Source organism: Nomascus leucogenys, chromosome 17 (assembly GCF_006542625.1).
Source record: "Nomascus leucogenys isolate Asia chromosome 17, Asia_NLE_v1, whole genome shotgun sequence".
NCBI classification, from domain to species: Eukaryota; Metazoa; Chordata; class Mammalia; order Primates; family Hylobatidae; genus Nomascus; species Nomascus leucogenys.
This window is the reverse complement of record NC_044397.1, coordinates 36,265,895-36,284,141: the sequence shown is the minus strand read 5'-3', so window position 1 is coordinate 36,284,141 and position 18,247 is coordinate 36,265,895. Positions and strand designations below refer to the sequence as shown.

General features: G+C 56.7%; 1 protein-coding gene across 1 annotated transcript; it reads left to right on the top strand.

The window, feature by feature from the left end:
• The first annotated feature begins 1,931 nt into the window (after window positions 1–1,931).
• Window positions 1,932–17,995, top strand: MYL10 (myosin light chain 10). Its single transcript, XM_003276630.2, has 8 exons — window positions 1,932–2,187; window positions 6,997–7,089; window positions 7,244–7,345; window positions 8,222–8,297; window positions 9,089–9,193; window positions 14,999–15,077; window positions 17,610–17,658; window positions 17,747–17,995. The coding sequence occupies exons 1-8, from the start codon at window positions 2,110–2,112 to the stop codon at window positions 17,843–17,845; spliced, it is 681 nt and encodes a 226-aa protein (XP_003276678.1). The 5' UTR covers window positions 1,932–2,109; the 3' UTR covers window positions 17,846–17,995.
• The last annotated feature ends 252 nt before the right edge of the window (window positions 17,996–18,247 follow it).

The window sequence follows — 18,247 nt, the reverse complement described above, 5'->3', positions numbered from 1 at the left end:
AAGGACTCCATCTACACAGGGTGCAAGGCGGGCAGGGGAAGGCTCTGCCCTCCAAACCCCAGGCCGATGACCCTAAAGCCCCCCTCCTTCCAATGGCACTAGGCTTCCCGATGGCAGCCTCAAGGGGTCTGGGCTGCGGGCACCATTTCTCAGATGGGGAAAACTGAGGGTCCCACTGTGGGTGCAGAACGCACGGCTCCCCCTTCTCAAGGCCACTGCACCCTCACACTTCCCACCCCCCAGGAACAAACATCTCCCAACCGTCTCACCCTGGGGTTTTCACGTCTCTACCAGATTTCTCACCGGTTCTTCCTGCCTCCGGTCCTATGAAAGAGAAGGCCAGGGGAGGAAATCCACTCAGACTAATTTGTAAGCCCGGTGTGATTCACCAGTGCCGCTTCCCCTCCTCCGGGCAGGCGTGGGGGCTCTCCGCTTGCTCAGGCCTGTCCCCGGCCTTTGGGAGCCCCTGCCACGGTCCTGGGCGTGCTCCCCGGAGGCAAGAGCCGTTGCTTACAGAGGCCTCAGGGCAGCAGGAAGCCAGGGGCAGGAAGCAGGAGTTATAGGTCCGCTACCCCCTCTGTAAGCCCAGAGCCAGGAGGCCCCAGGGCCAGGCTCAGAGACCGGGCATGGAAAGCCTGCACCCTGGCCACTGTCGAGGTCACACAGGCCCCTTCCTGCAGCAGGTCCAGGTGGCTGGAACTGGAATCCAGGCTCCCGTCCCCAGAACTGGGTTCTCCTTTCCCCCTGGCCTGCTGAACACCTATGGAACGTGTGGTTTGTCTCCCTGGAGAGGAACGCCCGGACACCAGGAGAGGAGCCCTGTCGGGGAAACTGAGGCACACAGTTTCCTGCTGCAGAAAGCAGGCTGTGCAGCATTATGGCAGGACCTGGCCCCAGCTCTGGGAGGAGGATTCAGTCACAGGAGTTTAGGGACATCAGAGTCAGCTGTAGTCAGGGATGACTGGAAGGGAGCAGGAGGAGGGGAGAGTTTGGATGAGCAGAACCTTTTGGAAGCTTCCTTCTGGAAACACTAGAAAGAGGGCCTCTTGTCCTGGCCCCACTTCTCTCTCTCTCTTTTTTTTTTTTTTTTGCTTTAGAAATGAGACCTTGATCTGTTGTCCAGGCTGGAGTGCAGTGGTGCAATCATAGCTCATTGAAGCCTCAACCTCCTGGGCTCACGTGATCCTCCCACCTCAGCCTCCTAAGTAGCTGGGTCTACAGGCATGTGCCACTGATACAGGACAGGGGACAAGGAAGCACTGAGAGGAGAAAGGCAGGGTCCCTGGCGAGGGCTCCACCCTTGGGCCTGTGCCCACGGACCTAGGTGAGGACAGGCACTCTTGTTTATATGCCCAAATGTTGCATTTTCCAAGACCACCCTGGCCCACCATGCCCCCCGCCCCCCAGCCCTTCCTGTGCCTATGAAAACCCTGAGACCCTAGTGGGCACACACCCAGGTGGCTGGACATCAAGAGGAGCAGAGGAGTGGAAGAGCACACTGACAGCACCGGCAGATTCTGGCAGGCCATCGACTGGCTGAATAACGCAAATGCCCAGGGGAATTTGGCTGGGGATGGTCGGTGGAGAGTCTGGCTGCTGAGCACCTTGACTTCAGGGGAAAATCACCTTCCCACTCCATCCCCCTTCTGGCTCCCCATCATCTGCTGAGAGCTACTTCCACCACTCAATAAAACCTTGCACTCATTCTCCAAGCCCACGTGTGATTCAATTTTCACAGTACACCAAGGCAAGAACCCCAGGATACAGAAAGCCCTTTGTCCTTGCGATAAGGCAGAGGGTCTAACTGAGCTGATGAACACAAGCCACCTACAGTTGGCAAAAGTAAAAAAGCATCCTGTAACACACGCCCACTGTGGCTTCAGGAGCTGTAAGCATCCACCCCTAGACACTACCGTGGTGTGGTTGCAGCCCCATAGCCTGCCTGTCTGCATGGTCCCCCTAGAGGTTTAAGCAGCGGGGCATGGAAGAAGCGAGCCGCACCCCCATCGCATGCCCTGTGAAGGGGATAAGGGAACTTTTTCACTTCACCACTATGCCTGACTAATTTTTTAATTAAAAAAAATTTTTTTGTAGAAACAGAGTTTCACCATGTTGCCTAGGCTGGTCTCAAACTCCTGGCCTCAAGTGATCCTCCCTCCTCAGCCTCCCAAAGTGCTGGGATTACAGGTGTGAGCCACTGTGCCTGGCCTCTGGCCCCACTTCTTACCTGCCTTGGGTAAGTAAGTGACTTAACCCATGTGTGCCTCAGTTTCCTCATCTGGAAAATCGGGTATGGATTGAATGTGAGGACACATGTTTTAAGACATGGCCTGACCTTCTGTGTTGTATATTAGCTGCTCTTCTTCTCATTATTATGATATTCCCTTCCCCCAAGGCAGGGGATCAGCTGTACCCGGGCCTGAAGGCCTGAGGCCAGCTCCAGGGACAGTTAATCTCTCCAGCCCCTGGGGACCCGTGGGCTCACTGTCTGAACCCAGCACTGCCGGCCCTGGCAGCTGTTCAGATGTGGCGGGTCCCAGATGGACACTGGCAGCCTCTGAGGCCGAGCTGGGACTGCTGGGGCTGCGCTAGACACAGGAGGGGCTTTCCAGGGCAGGTGTGGGCTCTGTTTGGCAGATCTACTAGAGAATTCTTGGGCTGGGCCAGGCCTGGTGGGGATGGATGTGTGTGTGTGAGGCCAGGGTGGAATGGAGGTCTCATTTTTCAGTTATTCCTCATCAGAGTCACCTCCATTTTTCTATTTTCTTTTTTTTAAGAGACAATATCTCACTCCGTCGCCCAGGCTGGAGTGCAGTGGCACAATCATAGATCACTGCAGCCTCAAACTCCCAGACTCAAGCAATCCTCCTGCCTCAGCCTCCTGAGTAACTGGGACTACAAGAGCACATCACCATGCTCAGCTAATTTTTTTGATATTTTGTAGAGATGGATGTCTCACTATGTTGCCCAGGCTGTTCTTGACCTCCTGGCCTCAAGCGATCCTTCCGCCTTGGCCTCCGAAAGCTCTGGGATTACAGGCGTGAGCCGCCTCGCCCACCCCATTTTTCTTTTATTTGTCTCTTTGCTTTCTCTGTTCATCGAGCATTTCAGTGCTCTGAGGTGGTCCCCTGGCCTGTGGGTGTGGAATGGGGGCCCTGATAATAGGCATATTGGTAGAAGGGGCCCCCGAGGGCCAGATTGATGCAGACACTCTCTCCATAAGCAGACCGGGAGGTGTCACACCCTCTCCCCCATTCCTATGAGACGGCTGAGCCTCCTAGAGGGTGATGTCCCACCCAGAGTCCCACGGCTCCAGAGGTCTGGCCACACTGCAGTCTGAGTGGGTCCCAGCCAGCATGGGTGGCCCCACCCTGGGCAACACTCCCTGACGGCTCAAGGCGAAGTCTTCCCATTGGGGTTGCCGGCCTCAACTTACTCTGTGTCCTTGGCCAAATGCCCCTTCCTGGGCCTTGGTCCCTTGGCTCTAGAGAAAACAGTTGGCCCAGGGCTCTCGGAGATCCTGGAGGCTTAGGCAGTCCCTGCGTCCGTGGTTTTTGCCCACGGATTCCCCTCAACCCCATCCACTCTGAATGGCCCAAGGCAGGTGCCTGGCAGGGAGGTCCCCATCCTGTCATGGATCACCTTCCACACCGGGCCTGGTGCATGCCAGGGGCCCTGGGAGGACCACTATTTAAGGGTCATCTCTGAGCTATCCCCAGGCCAGCTGCAGCTCCAGGGAGCTCTCCAGACCATGGTAGGCTGGGGTTGTTCTGCCTCTGCCTCGGCCACCTTCCTCTCACCTCCACCTCCTCCCTGGGGGGCTCAGGCCTGTGGCTGTTGTGTCTTTGGCTTCAGCACTGCAGTCCCCTCCCTCCCACCCCCGCCCCTGCCCCCGCCCCTGCTCCTGCCCCTGCCCCTGCCCCTGCCCCTGCCCTCATTCCACAATTCCTTTTCTTTTTTAGACAGAATCTCACTCTGTCGCCCAGGTTGGAGTGTGGTGGCTCGATCTCGGCTCACTGCAACCTCCACCTCCTGGCCTGAGTGAGTCTCCTGTCTCAGCCTACCGAGTAGCTGGGATTACAGGCACCCGCCACCACACCTGGCTATTTTTTTTTTTTTTTTTTTTTTTGGTAGAGACGGGGTTTCACCATGTTGCCCAGGTTGGTCTCGAACTCCTGACCTCAAGTGATTCACCCGCCTCAGCCTCCCAAAGTGCTGGGATTACAGGTGTGAGCCACAGCGCCCAGCCTCATTTCTCAACTTTGACCTTGTTCTGTGACCTTGACTCCGTGTGTGATTCTGACCTTCACCTCCTGCTTGAATTCACCCTGCCTCTCACTGACCTTCCTGACCTTGATCTGATGGTGTCCCTGGTCTGACCTGCTCTTCCCTCTTGATGCCATGCCTGGACCTGCCCCACTCGGGACTCCTCTCCACATGGGTCCTGATTTGAGTCTCTGCTTTCCTGGACTTGGTGGGGACTGCTGGGGAATGAGGAAGAGGAGGGTGGAGAGAGACGAGGTGGGCAGGGCCTGGGGGCTTCGCAGGGGCAGTGGCTCTGAGGGCATGGGCCCCCTGGGAGGGCCGGGGGTCAGTGTTCGGGGCAGTGTTGCACCTCTGGAGCTCCGAGGTCCCCCTGCTCACCTTTGCCTGTGCACTTCATGTGACGTGGGGCTCACTCTGGGCTCCTGCCCCTGGGGACTCCCTGCGGGGTATCAATCTGGCCGTCCCTCTGTGCCTGTGTTGCACCTGCCTCATTAGTCCGTCTGGGCCCAGAGCTCTGACTCGGCTGTCAGCCTCCGCTTGTCACCTCCTGACTGCCTGAGGGCCTAGGGGCTTCTACGTCTTCTCAGTGCCTGTCCCTCCTCCGTGTCAGCCTCTATGGATTGCCTGTCTCCAGCGGGACTGTGAGCTTCTTGGGGACCAAGATGGGGCCTGATTCAGCCCTGGGTCCCCAGGACTGGGCATGGGGCCTGCCTGGAGGTCCGTAGGTGTCTAATATGTGTCCTGATACTTTGAGGTCGACATGCTCTTGGTTTTATAAATAGGGAAACAGGCTCAGAGAAGACAAGTGAATTTCTTAGCATCACAGGGGCTGGGAGCAGCCAAGCCAGGCTTTGAACCCAGATCCGGGTGACCCCCCTTCTTCCCTGAGATGTTCCTTTCAGGGGAATTTTATTTTTCAGGGGCCCATTCTCAAAAGGAATTTTCAAGACAGCTGGGCTGCAAAAACCCTAGGGTTTAGGACTCTCTTGCGCAGTCGAGAAAATGATCCCTCCCTCCCTCGTGGAGCTCTGGGACACTGTAGGGTGGGGGTGTAACCAGGGGGATCATGAGAGGCTGGGGGCGTGGGGGGCAGGGACTGAGGATGCCGAGGCCACAGCCAGGTCTGCCAGAGAAAGGGCAGAACCTCCCACAGACGGAAGTGATCATTTTTTATTAATCGGAGGAAATGTATATGTAATTATGTGAGATGAACTCTGCGGGGAAGTTCTTTTCTTTATGATGTCTGAAAGGATTTATAAATATTACAGAGGTTTTACAGCATCATAACGTCCCGGCCGCCCTGGCAGCCCCCTTTCAAAGGATTAGGAGAGACAAAGCACCCAGTAAAAGCTAATTATAAGTCAGCCGGCGCTTCTGCCCCCGCCCTCCTGGGCTCCTGGGTGGGGGTGGGGACAGCAGTGAGCTGGGGGCAGGGGAGACCACACAGGCATTGGGGGAGGGGAGCAGGGGATGAGGGGACTCCTCTGCTCTGGTGGGGGTGGGTAGACAAGGGCTTGGCAGGAGAGGGTGGTACAGGTTGTGATGGAGACAGGAGCTGGCGGTGGGAACCCATTTCTGTGCCATCCTGTCCACCTCCCCCTCTGGAATCCAGCAATTCTTTTCCCCCATCAAGAGCCCATTCTGGGGCTCACAGTGCCCCTGGGGGCTGTAAGGATGGCTGCTGAGGAACAGGACCCTCGGAGGTCTTGGGGACCTAGGGTTTTCAACAAATGCCCAATGGTGGACTTCCAGACACCCTGACATCACAGAGGCAGGAAGGCCGGCCGGAGACCATCTAACTACTCAACGTGGGTGGCCTCCTGCTTTGCCTGCTGCGTGGGTTGGCCCTGAGTTCTGGGCAGCTATTTCCAAGCACTGGCTGATCCCCACTTTGAGCCAGGTTCAGGGTGGGGACAGGAGAGATCAGAGTTGGGGCAAAGTGGGTTTGACCCCTGAGGTGTCCACTTAGTCAAGGACACAGACGCACAGAGATATGTCAGGACAGTGTGATACATGCTGTGGGGGGTGACAGTCCGCAGTGGAGCCGTGTGGGGAGGGGAGAACGGCCTGGGGTCAGGGAAGGCTTCTCGGAGGAGGTGACAGGGAGCTGAGCCTGCAGGTTGGGTAGGAGTCTCTAGATAGATTCTCCAGGGAAGGCATTCCAAGCAGTGAATTCCAACAGAGCAAGGCATTCCAGGCAGGGAGGGGCAAATGCCGGGAGGGAAGGCAGCTCTGGGACAGAGTAGAGGGCCTGGGTGAGAGGGAGTAGCAGCTCTGGGAGGGGGCAAGAGGCAGATCCTGTGGGGGGGCTAAGAGCTCAGTTGTTCTCCTGAGAACACGAAGAAGGTTTTTAGCAGCTAGCGATAAGGTCAGATTCCAGCTGTAGTGGAGGATGCCGGGGTAGAGATGGGGAGGCTGAAGGAAGAGATGCCCGCCTCTGCTCTGCAGCGCAGGCGCCGGCCGCCTACCTTCCGGAGCCCGGGGGGAAAGGGCCAGGAAGCAGCTGTCCAGCTCTGTGGGGGTGCACGCTGTGCAGGCTTCTTGCCATGGGCTGGGAAAACGTCCTGATTACCTGCAAGCCTTCAGGGGTAGCCTTGTCTGTCTGCTGTGGGCACCGGGGAGGGCAGAGCGGTGTCATTCTGGACTGTGATGCCCTGGGAGGTGAGACAGGGGGTGGGGGCTGACCCTCCAGGCAGAGGCCGCTGCAAGGCCTTGTCTGGTACCTCGCAGGCACCGAGAAGAGCTCGGAAAAGAGCAGAAGGCACCGCCAGCTCCAACGTCTTCTCCATGTTTGATCAGTCCCAGATCCAGGAGTTTAAAGAGGTCGGTCTGCTGCCCCATGGGGCTGTTATGAGGATTCTTGGAATGCATGCCAGTTGCTCAAGGAGCTGGGCAGAGGCTCAGTCTTCAGTCTCAAGGGGCTGAAGATGTCATTATTACTATTATTATTATTATTATTATTTTGTTTGTTTGACAGAGTCTGGCTCTGTCGCCCAGGCTTGAGTGCAATGACGTGATCTCGGCTCACGGCAACCTCCGCCTCACGGGTTCAAGCAATTCTCCTGCCTCAGCCTCCCAAGTAGCTGGGATTACAGGCACACACCATCATGCCTGGCTAATTTTTTGAATTTTTAGTAGGGATGGGGTTTTGCCATGTTGGCCAGGCTGGTCTGGAACTCCTGACCTCAGGTGATCTACCTGCCTCGGCCTCCCAAAGTGCTGGGATTATAGACAGGAGCCACAGCACCCAGCCCATTACTACATTTTTAAATGATTAGTGTTTTTTTGTTTGTTTTTGTTTTTGTTTTTTGTATTTTGTATTTTTATTTTTTTGAGACAGGGTCTTGCTCTGTTACCCAGGCTGAAGTGCAGTATTGCAGTCAATGTCCCCTGCAGCCTCAAATTCCTGGGCTCAAGCGATCCTCCCACCTCGGCCTCCCGAGTAGCTGAAACTACAGGCATACATCACCATGCCTGGCTAACTTTTTAATGTTTTATAGAGACAGGGTCTCATTATTTCACCCAGGCTTGTCTCAAACTCCTGGCCTCGAGCAATCCTCCTGCCTCTGCCTCCCAAATTGCTGGGATTGCAGGCATGAGCCACCATGCCTGGCCAATGACATTATTTTTTGAGGCCACCATGGCCATGGCCCAGAGTCTGGGTGTGTGACCTGTTGCCCTCAGGCAGCCTCTTCATCTCTCTGTACCTGACCCTGTGCTTGCTGTGTGACCTTGGGCCAGGCTTTTCTCTCTCTGAGCCTCAGTTTCCCTGTCTGTAAACTGGACTTGCTGTGAGCCTGAAATGAGGGGTTGGGGATGGAGCCCATCCCAGCTGGGCTGCCAGAGGGACCTGCCCCGAGGCTCCTTGGGCAGCAATCGGCAGGAGGACGGTCCCTGGGGGAGGTGGCCGGGCTTGGAAGGGTGGGTGGTCACTCAGCACCTGTGTCTCTGCCAGGCTTTCACCATCATGGACCAGAACCGCGACGGCTTCATAGACAAAGAGGACTTGAGGGACACCTTTGCCGCTCTGGGTGGGTGAGCCAGCAGCTAGGGGAGATTAGGGCTAGGCCAGCCGGAGAGAGTGGGCGGCTAGGGCCAGCAGGGCAGGGCTTGCGGTAAGCGTGAGAGGCTCCTGTGCTGGGGAGCACAGGGGAAAGGCAGCCGCTGCCTGGAAAGTCAGGGGACCTTCCTGGGGGGTTGGAGAAGGATTCGGCCAGGGAAGGGGAGAACACTTCAGGGACAGGAGTAGCAGCATGGGCCTGGGCCTGGGCCTGGTGTAGGGGACCCTGGGTGTGGGGAGGGGCCAGGAAAGCAGGGGAGAAGCTGAGTTGGAGGGAAAGACCCAACTCCCAGGTTGAGGTTTCTGACCCCTCTAAGGCCCCAGGGAAGAACCTGAAGTCGCCTATGCGGAGTTTAGGTGGCAGAACGGACGTAACCAGGCCCTGAGTCCCTGGGAATCTGAGTGTCCCCTGGAACCACAGGGAATCCCAGCATCCAGGCATCCACTGATCTCCTCCTGGGGCACAGGAACCCTGAGCCTGCAGCCCCAGTGCACCTCAGCTGCAGCTTCTTGGGCCTCAGTTTCCTCACCTATAAAATGGGTATGAGAGTGACTTACTTCCTTCTCATGACACTGGGGGCAGCTGGAAGCTGACTGTGGCCCAAATGCCCCCTAAAGAGTCCCCCAAAAAGGCGGCAGGGCCTTAGGGCTGAGTGGGGGGCACGTGGGGCAGCTGAGTGAGGAGGCTCTGTGGGATCCTCTGAGGCCCAAGCTCTGTTCTCTCTTATCCTCCCGGGCGCCCCCACCTCTCACCTCCCACAGGCCGCATCAATGTCAAGAACGAGGAACTGGAGGCCATGGTGAAGGAAGCCCCCGGACCCATCAACTTCACGGTGTTCCTGACCATGTTTGGGGAGAAGCTGAAGGGTAAGCCAGGCTCCTGGAGTCCTGGGGGGGCAGCGGGGAATGGCAGGGGGACGGGTGTAGGAAGGCAGGGGCCTGACACACACACACACCACAGGTGGGAGCATGATGTGGCCCCAGACACCAGCCCCCGGGTGCACACACCTTCAGAGGCCCTGCCTCAGTTTCCCTCTCCTCACCGCAGACCGGGGTAACTGTAAAGACCCCTGCCTTGGCCGGGCATGGTGGCTCACGCCTGTAATCCCAGCACTTTGGGAGGCTGAGGCAGGCGGTTTGCTTGAGTCCAGGAGTTTGAGACCAGCCTGGGTGATACAATGAAACTTCATCTCTACTAATACAAAAACTAGCCAGGCATGGTGACACATGCCTGTAGTCCCAGCTACTTTGGAGGCTGAGGTGGGAGGATAACTTGAGCCTTGGAGGTGAAGGTTTTAGTGAGCCAAGATCGCACCACTGCACTCCAGCCTGGGTGACAGAGCAAGGCCCTGTCTCAACAACAACAACAAAAACTAAACCCTGCCTTCAATCCCTTTGCCCACCCATCCCACTGCCCCCAGCCATGCTGCCTCCCTACCTTCCTACCTGTGAGCTCCTTTTATCTTCTCTGCACATGGGGCTGGGGGGATAGGCAGAGGGTGCCAGAGGGAGGGTGTTTCCAAAAGATGCTGTGGTCGACCCCTGTGCAGGGCAAGTTACTCCCCTTGTCTTTTTCTGTGGTCACTGGAGCCCCCAGAGGAAGGATCGGGGAGCCTCATTCACAAATGAAGAGACTCAGACCCAGAGGAGTCACGACCCCTGCCCCAGATGCCCCAGCAAAAAGTGGCCGGGATGGAGCCTCAACCCCAAACCCTGGCTCTAACCACTGTACCTGCCCAAGACACAGCATTAGGCGTGGGGTGGAGGGTTGGAGCCATCTGTGTCCCTTTTCTGTCCTGGCCCCGGGGGAGCTCTCCCGTAGTGACGTCCTGGAGCTTGAGGGTTCCGTGGTTAGAAAAGGGCCAAGGCCGGGCTCAGTGTCTCATGCCTGTAATCCCGGCACCCTGGGAGGGCGAGGTGGGTGGATCACCTGGGGTCAGGAGGTTGAGACCAGCCTGACCAACATGGCGAAACCCTGTCTCTATTAAAAATACAAAAATTAGCTGGGCATGGTGGTGGGTGCCTGTAATCCCAGCTGCTCAGGAGGCTGAGGCAGGAGAATCGCTTGAACCCAGGAGGCAGAGGTTGCAGTGAGCCGAGATGGTGCCATTGCATTCCAGCTTGGGTGACAGAGCCAGACTCCATCTCAAAAAAAAAGGAAGGGCCAGCCCAGGCAGTGGCCTCTGGGAGGTGAGCACTGTCAGCCCCCCACCCTCAGGCTGCCCCTGCCAGGCCCCCTCCCTTGGACCCCCTGCCTTGGCTAGGCCTAGGGTCAGACCCTGGCTTCCCATTGACTCCTAGGTTGACCTTGCACAGATTTATCTGCTTTCTGGCCTCAGTTTTTTGGTCTGTAAAATGGGCTCATAATAGTTTCCTGAGCCCGCTGTAACAAATTCTGTGAAACTGGGTGGCTCAAAACAACAGACATGTATTCTCTCACAGTCCTGGAGCCTAGAAGTGCAAAATCTGGCAGAAGATTTGGGGGAGAATCCATTCTTTGTCTCTCCCAGCCTTTGGTGGCTCTACCTGTCCCATCTCAGCCTCGTCATCAACGGCCCCATCCTCTTCTATCTAACCTCTCTCCAACTGCGTCTTTGTTTCTTTTTGTTTTGTTTTTGAGACGGAGTCTCACTCTGTTGCCCAGGCTGGAGTATAATGGCATGATCTCAGCTCACGGCAACCTCCGCTTCCAAGGTTCAAGCAATTCTCACACTTCAGCCTCCCAAGAAGCTGGGATTACAGGCACCCGCCACCATGCTCGGCTAATTTTTTTTGTATTTTTAGTGGAGACACCGTTTCACCACATTGGCCAGGCTGGTCTCGAACTCCTGACCTCAAGTGATCCGCCCATATCGGCCTCCCAAACTGCCGGGATTACAGGCATGAGCCCCCGCGCCTGGAATCTACCTGCCGTTGGATTCAGGTCCTACTGGGATAGTCTAAGATGATCACTGCATCTCAAGATGCTTAACTTACATCTGCAAAGTCCTTTTTTCCAAATAAGGTGACATTTGCAAGCTCTGGTGGACATATCTTTTTTCTTCTTCTTCTTTTGAGACGGAGTCTTGCTCTGTCACCCAGGCTAGAGTGCAGTGGTGTGATCTTGGCTCACTGCAAGCTATGCTTCCCGGGTTCACGCCATTCTCCTGCCTCAGCCTCCCAAGTAACTGGGGCTACAGGTGCCCGCCACCACGCTCGGCTAATTTTTTTGTATTTTTAGTGGAGATGGGGTTTCACTGTGTTAGCCAGGATGGTCTCGATCTCCTGACCTCATGATCCGCCCGCCTTGGCCTCCCAAAGTGCTGGGATTACAGGCGTGAGCCACCGTGCCCAGCCTCTGGTGGACGTATCTTTTTAGGGGCCACCATACAGTCCACCACAGAGTGATCCGACCTGACATCACAGGTTTGATGGGGTGAAAAATCAGTACTCTCATGGGTCGTGACCTGCTGTGGGGTAGAGCAGCCTCCACGCACCATGTCCTGGCAGATCTAGAGCCAGAAGGAAGGCAGCCATCAGCCTGGGTGTGAGAGATGAGGAAACCCAGGGCTGGGGAGGGCACGCTCACCCGGAGCAGGCTTTGAACTTGGGGCTGTCTAGCTGAATCAGGAGCATCACTGGGCCCACTTCCAGGCAGCTTGTCGGGGCCTATTTCCAGGACCATGTCCGCCTCCTGGAAGAGCTCAGAAGCCCAGGAGGCTGGGAGAGAAGAATGCTCTATGGGAAAGATATGTGTGACTCCAGCCAGCAACTTCAAAGGAAGCAGACAGGCCTGATTCTTTTATCCAGAGGCACGTAACTGAAGGAGGCGTGTTAAAGGCCAGTGGGAGGGCCTGGGGAAGTGGCCTCTGGTTCTGCCAGGATGGACGGCTGGTTCTGCCAGGGTGGACGGCCCAGGGCCCGGCCCAGGAGGTGAGGCCGTGAGCACCTCCCGTCCCTGGGGTTGGGCATGGGCGAGGGGCCCTGCTGCCAGAGCAGGAGTTTAGAGAGACCTCCAGGAGTGCTCAGGGGAAGGGGAGGGGACTCTTGTCAGCTCACAGTGGGCCCCAAACCTGTTTTGCAGATGGGAAGATTGAGACTAAAAGCTCATGTCGGTCCATGGTTGAGCTGAAGCTGTGACCCGGGGCCTGGTGTGGGCTGCAGGGCTGCAGCTTTTTCTCATTTTTGCAGGGGCGCCGGGACTGGGGCTCCGGCTGAGCCTGTCGTGCAGACGTGGCCAGACTGCGTGAGAGGCCGGTGGGAGGGGACAGGAGCTGGGAGGGCAGAGGGCTGGGGCGGGAGCCACCTCACCCCGCTAATTGGTTAGAGGAGACTGTGTCATGAGATTCCCAACGATGATGGGGGGAAGTGGCCACTCTATAGCAGATTTTATGAGGTTTGCAGTCTCAAGAACAGAGGCTCTCTCTGGGGAGGAGAGAAGGGAGGACTGCCAGCCATGGTAACAGGGAGTGGCAGGGCTGTGCGGGGTACCTAAGTCCATGTGCATGGTCCGCAGGGGGACAGGCTGGAGCCGGCCACAAACCTGCCCCAGCAGTGAGGCCTCTTCAAAGACGCTGGGAATTTTCAACTAATCAGTGAAACCTGGGAGGCTGTGGCCTCGGAGGCAAATCCAACATGGGTGCCCCACATGATGCTCTGGTCACTCAACCCTCACCCGCCTAGAGGCACCTGCTACCCCCTGCCTGCTTGGCCAGGCTGTGAGGGCCTAGAGCCCTGCCCTTGCTGCACCTTGGGCTGAGCCTCTCTGCTGGGCACACCAGCTCCCTGCCACCCTGCCCAGAGGCAGTCCATGGCTCTGCCCTCTAGGAGTTCCCAGGCCAGCGAGGCCAGCGTGTGCCAGGTTTTTTTCACTCTGTGCCAGTTTCAGAGATGCCCAGAGACACAGACACTGCCCCATCCTGAGTAGTCCCTAGTCTGATGGGGGAGGCACAGATGGCCCTGACCCAGTCTGATGGGAGAGGCACAGATGACCTTGATCTGGTCTGATGGGGGAGGAACAGATGGCCCTGACCCAGTCTAATGGGGGAGGAACAGATGAGGCCCTGATCTAATCTGAGGGGGGAAGCACAGTTGGCTCTGACCCAGTCTGATGGGAGAGGCACAGATGGCTCTGCTCCAGTCTGATAGAAGAGGCACAGATGGCTGTGACCCAGTCTGATTGGGGAGGCACAGATGGCCCTGATCCAGTTTGATGGAAGAGGCACAGATGACCCTGACCCAGTCTGATGGGGGAGGCACAGATGAGGCCCTGATCTAATCTGATGGAGGAAGCACAGATGGCCCTGACCCAGTCTGATGGAGGACGAACAGATGGCGATGACCCAGTCTAATGGGGGAGGCACAGATGGTCCTGACTTAGTATGATGGTGGAGGAACAAGTGGCCCTGACCTAGTCGGATGAGGGAGGCACATGGCCCTGGCTGACCTAATCTGACTGGCAGGAGCACAGGGTGACAAAAGGAGCAGGGGACACTGGAGTCCACAGAGGTGGGTTTAAATCCTCCCTTCTCTTATCAGTGAGGCCTTGGGCAAGTCATGAAACCTCTCCGAGCCTGTTTTTTCTATGATAAACCAAGACATCCGTATCTACTCCATGGGTGCTCTCAGAACTCCAGGGGATAAGATCTTACAGCTGCAGGCATAGAGCACTCAGATGTATTTGCAGCCCTGACTGACCCATGTTTGTTAAAACCTTACCATGAATGATATGTTATCTTAGCTGCTCCTGTGAGGTGGGTAGCAAGCACCATCTCTGTCCCCTTTCACCAATGACACATTTGAGCACTGAAGAAAGGAAGGGGGCATCCCCACATCCACAGTGAACAAGGGGGACATGGTGACAGAGGGGGAAAGGGCACTGGGCGAAGGTGGCCAGGTCACCTGCTGTCATTCACTCAGCCTGTGAAGCCTTGGGCAAGACCCTTCCTCTCTCTGGGCTTCAGTTTCCCATTGGTGCAATGTGGGGGCTGCACATTCAATCCCATTGTGGGTATCAGATTCATTTCTTCTAATGACATCTCTCCCCAAGGCTGTGCTGTGACCGTGATAAAAGTGGAATTTCTCTGGCTTCACTTCTGCCCCCCGAATCCCCTCCCTTGGCCTGTTGGCCCACCTGCCCCACTTCTGGCCGGGACAATCTCTCAGACCCCTCCAATGCCACTGCCCAAGCCCCAGCCTTTTGGCATCCACGTACAGAGCTCTTTTTCTTCCACCCACGGCCTCTTGTGCACAGCTTGGGTAACACGTGAGCCCCAGAGTCGTGCCCCCTCACCCAGACCACTGGTCATGCAGCAGCCTCAGCTGTGAGACCCTGGACAAGTCACTTAACTTCTCTAGGTCTCAGCTTTTCCATCTGTAAAATAGGGAAGGGTTAAGCACAAATTAAATGCTCAATCAGGGTCTCCGTGTACAGTTGCGCAGGTTGTTCACAAAAATATATATGCGGTACCCTTGTCTATAATTACAATTACCTGTTTCCCTCCTTGCTCTTGCTTGAAGTGAGCTCGGCCTTCACTGTGCAGTGAAAGTTGAGGAAGAAGTTCCCCAGAGCTGTGCCTCTGTGCAGGGGCCTTGGAACTTGTCCCCATCCCCAGCCCCTGCCCACCCTGGTGTCTGTCTCTGTGGGCCCCTCTTCACCTGCCTCTCTCCCTGCCCTGTATGTGCTGCTTATAGGCACGGACCCAGAGGAGACCATTCTCCACGCCTTCAAGGTGTTCGACACTGAAGGGAAAGGTTTTGTCAAGGCCGATGTGTAAGTTTCCCCTGACTTCCTAGGGTTTCCCCCCCCAAATGCTCAGGGGAATAAGCCAGCTTTGGGCTGGGGTCAAGGTGGATGGCCGCCCAGTCTCCTCTCCCAGAAGCCAGGAGCTGGGGGGCCGCTGCCCAGCCCAGTGATATCGCTTGATATCCCTTCCCCTCTCTGGTCCTTGGTGTCCCCTTCTCTATGTGTGCGTGGAAGTAGAAATGGATAAGAAATGGTGGGTCAGGCTGGGCGCGGTGGCTCACGCCTGTAATCCCAGCACTTTGGGAAGCCGAGGTGGGCAGATCACTTGAGACCAGGAGTTCGAGACCACCCTGGCCAACAGAGCAAAACCCCATCTCTACCGAAAATAATAAAAAGAAATTAGCCAGGCGTGGTGGTGCATGCCTGTAGTCCCAGCTACTCTGGTGGCTGAGGCAGGAGAATCGCTCGAACCCAGGAAGTGGAGGTTGCAGTGAGCCGAGATCACGCCATTGCACTCCAGCCTGGGCGACAGAGTGAGACTGTCTCAAAAAAAAAAAAAAAAAAGAAGTGGTGGGTCACTCCAGGAGAGCTTCCTAGTGGGGTGTGTATGGAGGCAAAGGCGGGTCTTGAAGGATGACTACAGGTTGCCCAGGCTAGGGCGGGAACAGCATTCTAGATGAGGGAACAGAGAGCTCAGAGGGCCAGGGCTTGGCGTGTGCATGTTTGTTCAGAGTTGGCTGCGGGTGCAGGGGGCGGGTGGAGGTGGTGTGGGGGACACTGAGCACAGAGTGGCAGGCGGGGCCTGTGGGGGGGAGGCGCTCACACCCTAGCCCCTGGACCCTGCGTCTGCCCTGGGAGCACGGGAGAACCTGAGGAGAAGTTAGGCAAGGACACCATGGAGGCCAGCCTGGAGGAGAGGAGAGGGTTGCAGCTCCCAGGAGGGTCACGGCCTTCGAGACGGAGTCGGGCGGACAGATAAGCAAAGAGCCAGGGGCCAGTGCCCATAGGATCCAGGGTCTGGGGAGAGGACTGAGCCAGATCGTAGCCAGCACCGCCTCGGGCAAGAGGGCAGTAAGGATTGGGGAAAGCGACCAGCTCACTTGGAATGCGTGAAGGGGAAGTGGCTGCAGGCAGCTGTCTGGCAGGCACCGGGGCTGCCATCGTGAGGGTAGGGGTGCCCCACCCAGTGACAACAAGGGAGCAGAGAGCCAAGGATTGCAGGCAGGAGTGGGCGGGCGAGTGGCAGCCTTCCCAGGACCCAGGATTCAGGGCTGAACTCTGAGCTGTGCCGACGCAGTCCCTTCAGAACCTTGCTGGACCTGAGGGTGGCCTGGGGCAGGTGAGATTCCTCCCCAGGGCCAGGCTTCCTGATCAATTACTGTAATGCTGCCGGCCTTCATTCTGAGGCTAGTTTTGCTAGTTTTGAGATTCTCACATCTCAAAGGGAGAGGGCAGACGCAGCGGGGTGGAGGTGGAGAGGGTCTGTCCCGTCTCACACGTTCTCAACTCCAAGACCATGAGTCACATACTCCCCTGGGATGGGGAGGGGATGCTGAGGGTTGCTGCAGGCCACAGTCCTCCCCTTCACCCCTCCCTCTGGGTCTGTGGCTCCTACCTCCATCCTGGGGAACTGGAGAGGCATCAGAGGCACCCCCAGAGTAACCCCGAGCCCTCCCTCTACTGTCAACCACCTTCACTCTCACCAGTGCAAGGACAAGGCTGGGAAGACCCTTTGGGGACCTAACTTGGGAACTGAAGGCACTGCCTTGGGACATGGGACCTGGATCTGTGGCTGCAGGCCAGGCAGGCCAGGCAGGCCAGACAGGCCACGGCGGAGGCTCTGGTTGAAACAGAGTCTGTGAAAAGTCCCCAGCCTGGAGAGCTGGAAACTGTGACTGTCCCACAGAAACATAAATAATGGAAAATGTGCATTCGTCCTTAGCAAGGCCTGCCGCAGCTGGTGCCAGAGGATGCTCTGGGTGGACGAGGCCCCACTCAGCCGTCTGATCCCATCCCTGCCCACTGAGCTCCCTTAAGAACTTTGCAGGACCCTCCAAGCTTGAGGGGGCACCAGTCCCTTACAGGCCCAAGAGGACATGGACCTGGGCAGGCCTTCCTGTACCCTTGACGGAGCACAAGCATCTTGTCTCTAAAACGCTGTGCAGGTGTCAGTGAATGTCACAAGCTGGAGAAAAGAGTGTGTCCAGAATCAGGCAAAAGAGCCTCTGCAGCGGGAGACCCAAGGTGTCTCCCCCCAATGATCCAGAGCTTGGTTATAGTGCATGATGGGAAATCAGAGTAGCCCCCATGGTGGGGTCCCCAGGTCGTTGCTTTTGGTCCGTACCTGATGCTGGGAGGAAAGCCCACTTCACGGAGGAGAAAACTGAGGTTCAGAAGCTACTTGGCCATCAGAGGGGCCGGCAGGGCCAGCCCCAGGTTGATGTCCTCCTGGGCCAGGATGTCCCCCTGCCCCCGCTTTCCCCTCATCACTCCTGGGATCTGCATGTTCAAGCTGGGTATCCCGTTCCCTGAACATGACTGTGTCTCTCCCTTGAACAGCATCAAAGAAAAACTTATGACCCAGGCAGACCGCTTCAGTGAGGAGGAGGTAAATTGGGATTCTGGTGGGTGACAGCGGATTCTCTGCTCTGGCTCCCACTTGGCCTGGTGCAGGCTGACTCTCTGCTCCTTCCCAGGTCAAGCAGATGTTTGCAGCGTTTCCCCCAGATGTGTGCGGCAACCTGGACTACAGAAACCTGTGCTACGTCATCACTCATGGTGAAGAGAAGGATTAGGGGATCACAAGTCTCCCCGACATTCAGGGGCAGCAGACACTGTTGTGGGGTGTGACAGGGAGCTCCTGCAGTCAGAAGGTGCAGGAAAAAGGCTTCCCTTGTTCTACGGTTGGGGACAAAGCAAGAATAAATAATGCTAACGAGGTCTGAGTTTGTGCGGTAAATGCTCCAGCGAGGGAGGAAACGAAACATTCCTATCTTGTTGGTTTTTCCAAAACTTTTTTGTTTCTCTGGCTCTACTCAAAAGTTCCCGAGGAGCTGGTGTTTAGAGCTAATTGACAGTTTTAACGATTCCCAGCTAAGCCACAGGATATTGCCTTCATTTATGGAGCTTTTATTAAGCACCTAGTGCGTGCCAGAGGCTGTGCTGGTCCCAGGGACTCTCAGAGGGGCCAGGACTGT